Source organism: Lasioglossum baleicum, chromosome 5 (genome assembly GCF_051020765.1).
Source record: "Lasioglossum baleicum chromosome 5, iyLasBale1, whole genome shotgun sequence".
Taxonomy (NCBI): domain Eukaryota; kingdom Metazoa; phylum Arthropoda; class Insecta; order Hymenoptera; family Halictidae; genus Lasioglossum; species Lasioglossum baleicum.
Genome location: NC_134933.1, coordinates 1,395,676 through 1,400,438, shown reverse-complemented (window position 1 = coordinate 1,400,438; position 4,763 = coordinate 1,395,676). Strand labels below are relative to the sequence as shown.

Here is a 4,763-nt window from a genome sequence, read left to right as displayed (position 1 = left end):
CTCAATTAGTGAACTTTGAGCGCGGATATCTCGGAATCTATGCGAGATAGAAAAAAACTGAATGCAATCAATCTTGTGCCACATTTTGTCAGCTTTAATTTTGTATAGAATGATCTTATCGCTAGGATGCATAGTTTCCGAGATATCCGCGCTCAAAGTTCACTAATTGTGAAAAAGAACTCTTCAGCACAATTAGTGAACTTTGAGCGCGGATATTTCGAAAATTATGCGAGATAGCGAAAAACAGAATCGAATCAATCTTGTGGCACATTTTGTCAGATTTAATATTGTATGGAATGGTCTAATCGCTAGGACGCATAGTTTCCGGGATATAAGCGGAAAACCGAAAAAGGGGACCTTCTACGTGCCCCCCTGCACCCTGGTCACCTCCTAGGAGTAAGGACTTGTAATATGTTTACCTCCTAACTAGTCCAAATAAAGACCCAAAGTTAAAAATTGTGTTCCTTCCATTTCCCTCTACACCCCCGTTTTGAGCATTGATTGACTGGACTAGTTGTAGATTTTTGTTTTCATTTTCCAGCCATTCGTTGCGGTACTCGTTAGTCAAGCTTGGAGTGTAATTATTCTTTTATCGTAGAGTGTCCGAAGAAAGTGTTCATTAGAGTACACCAACAATACTGTAATCCCTCGCTGGCGAAACCTGGGTCCATTTCCAGCTTGATATGCATTTGACATTAACCGTCCGCGCGTCGGGCGCAATACATAGTGCACTTGGTGCCGTCTATATGTACTCATAGGACCGGCCTTTTGGGCCCTCGCCAAGGGTGGGAGTGACGGAGTCTCTTGTGTTACCCGAACCTTCGGTACTGCGACTTTACGATACAGTCTGTTGCACCTGGGAGGCTAAGTTGAATGCATTGGTTGAGAAAACTACTAATTGTGCTAAAATGTGCCTCATGTTGTCTGCAGACCGGTCTATTAAAGAAATGGCAATGGGTCGATGCTAAGAAATATATAGCTTATCTGAACAAAACTTAAATAACTTCCCGTTTATTAACGGTCAAAGACAATCTAAGTGGGAAGGATCCTTAGAGCACGTCAAAAGAGGCAGCTACTGGATGAGCTACCTCTCCGATCGGTTGCGCTCGACGAAAGGTTAAGAGGAATGCGGAATTGTGTGTGCGTGGGTTCGCATGTCAATAAATAAGTGTTCATGATATAAATGATTAAGTAGGGGATGAAGGGGGTGGTGGAGGTTCGAATAAAATTCGCCAGACTTGCGATACGGTGGTCTCCTCGGTTTTGTTCGCTTTGTTTATTATTCCAATCAATAATCCGTGTTAGAAGTCGCATACACGAGCCTATAAATATACATGTCATAGTTCCTCTCGGCTGCAACACCCTGTACACGTTTGATCTCACGCGTCTTTCGCTGCGGTTCGATCGGACAGCATGCACGAAACAGCAACGGATTAGGTATCTGTGTTCCGAACGTGTTCGAGCGACAATTTTGACTAGGTTCTCGATCTCTGTCCGGCTCGGTGGCTCGTCGATCGTTTACGATTCCGTGTTTCTGGGGACGGCCGGCGGCGGTGGTCGTGTCCGGGCTTCTGGCCCCGTCTGGCTCGCGCCATTGTCCATTGTGAAAATATTAAATGTAGGCCAGGAGGGCAGGTCGCTTATCGTCGAACTAACCACTTCCCATCGATGCGCCCAGCCGCCCATTGTCCCGTCATTATTCCAGTTAATTAATTATTAGTACGCCATGACGTCGTAATTGATGCACAAGAGCAAAATCCGCGGGGTGTACAGGATGCGGGGGAGAAGGTTATAACCCATTTATAATGATCGCGTCCAGTCTATTACCATTGTCATCATCAAGGTCTCATCTAGTGCTAGGATCGCGGCCGCACGATCCGTTGGACCGAACGGATCGTCAAACACCAAGAAAAACCATATTGGGAGCTTGGCAATTGACACAAATGTTGCGCAAGAATGTATCACATCAGTGCAAAAGTTCATCCTCGAGCTTGTATTGAAATACAAGGAATCGTATGGACTTTTGCTTTCTTTTGTTTTCCCAAAATTATTTCTATTGTTTCTACGAAACTCACTTCTTGGGCGAGATTCCTTCGTTGCTTTGTCATTTGATAATCAATGGGCGTGATCAATAGTGTTTGACCGATTAGGGAGATAAGGGTTGCTTTTTTCTATACGTGCACGAAGATCTCAAGGACTTATACTTGGGCCCAAATAAAAAGGTACTTGTTCTGCGCATGTTGTTGCGCGTCAGCCATAAAATTGATGGCGTCAGCCAATGATCGCGTGGTCGGCGAAGTACGAATAGAGGGATTAGCCAATGAACGAGTTCCGTTAGAGTCATATGCGCAGTAGAGTCTTAAATTTGTCGGCTAGTAAGTACCTTCTTATTTGGGCTCAAGCATAGGACCAGTTTTTTGACTGTGCCATTTTCCAAGCTCCCAGAGATAGTACAATAGAACCTCGTTTATCCGAACCTGATGGACGACAAAATCGGTCGAGTAACCGACGATTTTGGATAGTAGATGCTCCCGTTAGTTATTCCTACTACTTAATCCCACCAGTGCCAATAATAAAAGTATATTTCAGCTTGAGCGCCGATTTTTAATCAAACTTTCAATTTCTTACCGAAAGTCATCTGTAATTGGAAGTAGTTCGGATATTAGAAGCTGAAGAAAAGAGGATAGAAGTTAAAAAATTTGGTGTGGATAAACAATGTCCTACTGCGATCGATAAATCATTGATCGGGCGACGATCGAAGCGGGCCGAATCGATGACTAGAAATCTTGTGAAATCGACGCTGACGAACGCATCCACTCGAAACTGATAATCTTGTACGGAATGTTGACGTATCTACACTCCTGCACAGGGTTGGTCAAAGTATAATAATAATAGAAACAGTGCTCGCGCGTAGATCGCGTAGTGTTCATTTTGAGATTGATAGTAGTTAGTTCCTCGAGTCTCATTCGGATTTTTTTGTTCCCACGATACTGTCAGAGGTGTAGAAATGAGTTCTTTCCCGATTGTGGAATAAAATACTGCGCTATAGCGAAAGCGAACTCGAAAATCTCCGTGTTTGAAATAACAATTCTACAAGAAAAGATTAAGTTACGTTGTCTGGGGTGATTTGTTAGCTTGTGATTAAAACTAATATTGCTAAACATTAAAAGATGAACGTCCTAAGCTCTGAATCTTATACAGTCGCAAAACAAAATGATGTTTATTCTGCTTCATCATTCAAGCTCACGAGGTCAGGAGATTTTCACGTTAGGCAGTGTTCCTTATAAATTGCTATGATGCTTCGAAATCGCTAAAGACCTAGAGAGAACATTCTCACTCGTATACGTGTCCTGATTCTGCGAAGTTTATTGGAAAGACCTCATTTCTACACCGAATACATCGTTTACAACATCGAGTTTTCATTTCGTCAATGATGGTCCTCTATTTTCGGAAAAATGTAAGAAATCGCTGATGTACCTGTTCCCCTTCTCTCATCGGAAACGAACACACGCAGCAGACTTAAATACTGTTTGGGACTTGAATGATTCCCGTCCGATTCTCCATAATGCAACACGCTTGTCCTTGAGGACGATGCACGTTCAATGCCCGCCACTGCACCCTCAAAGCACACGTGCATCGTATTCCACAGCATTTCTCGACGAATGCACGATCGTCCCTGCACTCGTTCACAATCGTTCACTGAATCCGCACTTCGATCGTCCAGATTCGATCGAGAGCCAGAGATCCACACACACAATCGTCGTCTCGATCCTTCTCGTTCCCTAACTTAATCGGTTTCCTAATCGTCTATTTCTGATCGTCCATCTACATCTATCTGTCGATCTACACACCTATCTCGCTACTCGAGATCGCCTAACCGTCTATCTCGGGCATGAGCACGATTTGCCTTATGGGGCACGGCGGGAGCCAATAGGTCACGCCCAGTCTTTTTAACCAATTCAAGAGTCTTCTCACTGCAAGATGCCCCTCGGATCAATTCAAGGTGCTCCCGGGCCAAATGATACTCGCGACCCATGCCTGGCCTATCTGCTTACTTTAATCACTGCTTTCACTGATCACTCGTTCGACACAAACTCGACACGCGTCTCTGGAATGTCTCTTGGAATGTCTCGTCTCGCTTCGGAATGTTTCGGTCTCGTTTTTTCCTCGTTTTCTTCGTTCGATCGTTTCGAAATGGAGTCGTGGGTGCAGGTCCTCGACGCGATGGTTACACCAGAGATTCAGGATTCGTCGGCAAAATGGTGGTGGGCGCGCTGTTCGGCAGTAGTGCACCGTTTTCTGTGTCCTTCGTGTTGCCGTCTGGACGGGGCCGGAAGTCCTTCGAAGCCACCAGCAGGTTCCGTCTACGGGCCTCCTTCTTTTCGCGTTCGACCTGCCATTAAACAATTTGTCAATTAACAACGAGAATTTTTATTCGCTTCTCGTACAGTAAGTCCGAGACTTACGCGGTTAATTCGTTCCGGAAAGGTTATTAATACGATCTGATTTGTACAGGGTGTATGAAAAGTAATGGTCATCCGTTCTAGGGGTAAATCTACACCTCTGGATCGGTGGACATTTGTAAGAGAAACTTGCCGCACATTTATTTATAACAAAGAAAATTGTTGGTAAGGTTGTTTTTTACATCAACACCTGCCACTCATCCAGAAGAGAAAAAATTGAAGAAGCCACATGTCGCAAACAAATAGTTATTGAGATATAAGCTGTTAAAGTTTTTGCAAAATTTGATTGTTAGTCCAGTC

The 4,763-nt window shown here is 44.2% G+C and overlaps 1 protein-coding gene across 2 annotated transcripts in view; it reads right to left on the bottom strand.

Annotated features, from left to right (window-relative positions):
• Positions 1-1,257: 1,257 nt before the first annotated feature.
• Positions 1,258-4,763, bottom strand: part of LOC143209155 (uncharacterized) — a 33,237-nt gene continuing 29,731 nt past the window's right edge. For both annotated transcript variants that reach the window (XM_076424473.1, XM_076424474.1), the window contains one exon: positions 1,258-4,393. In XM_076424473.1, coding sequence (XP_076280588.1) covers positions 4,229-4,393 — 165 coding nt within the window. In that variant the 3' untranslated portion in view covers positions 1,258-4,228. The remainder of the gene's footprint in view (positions 4,394-4,763) is intronic.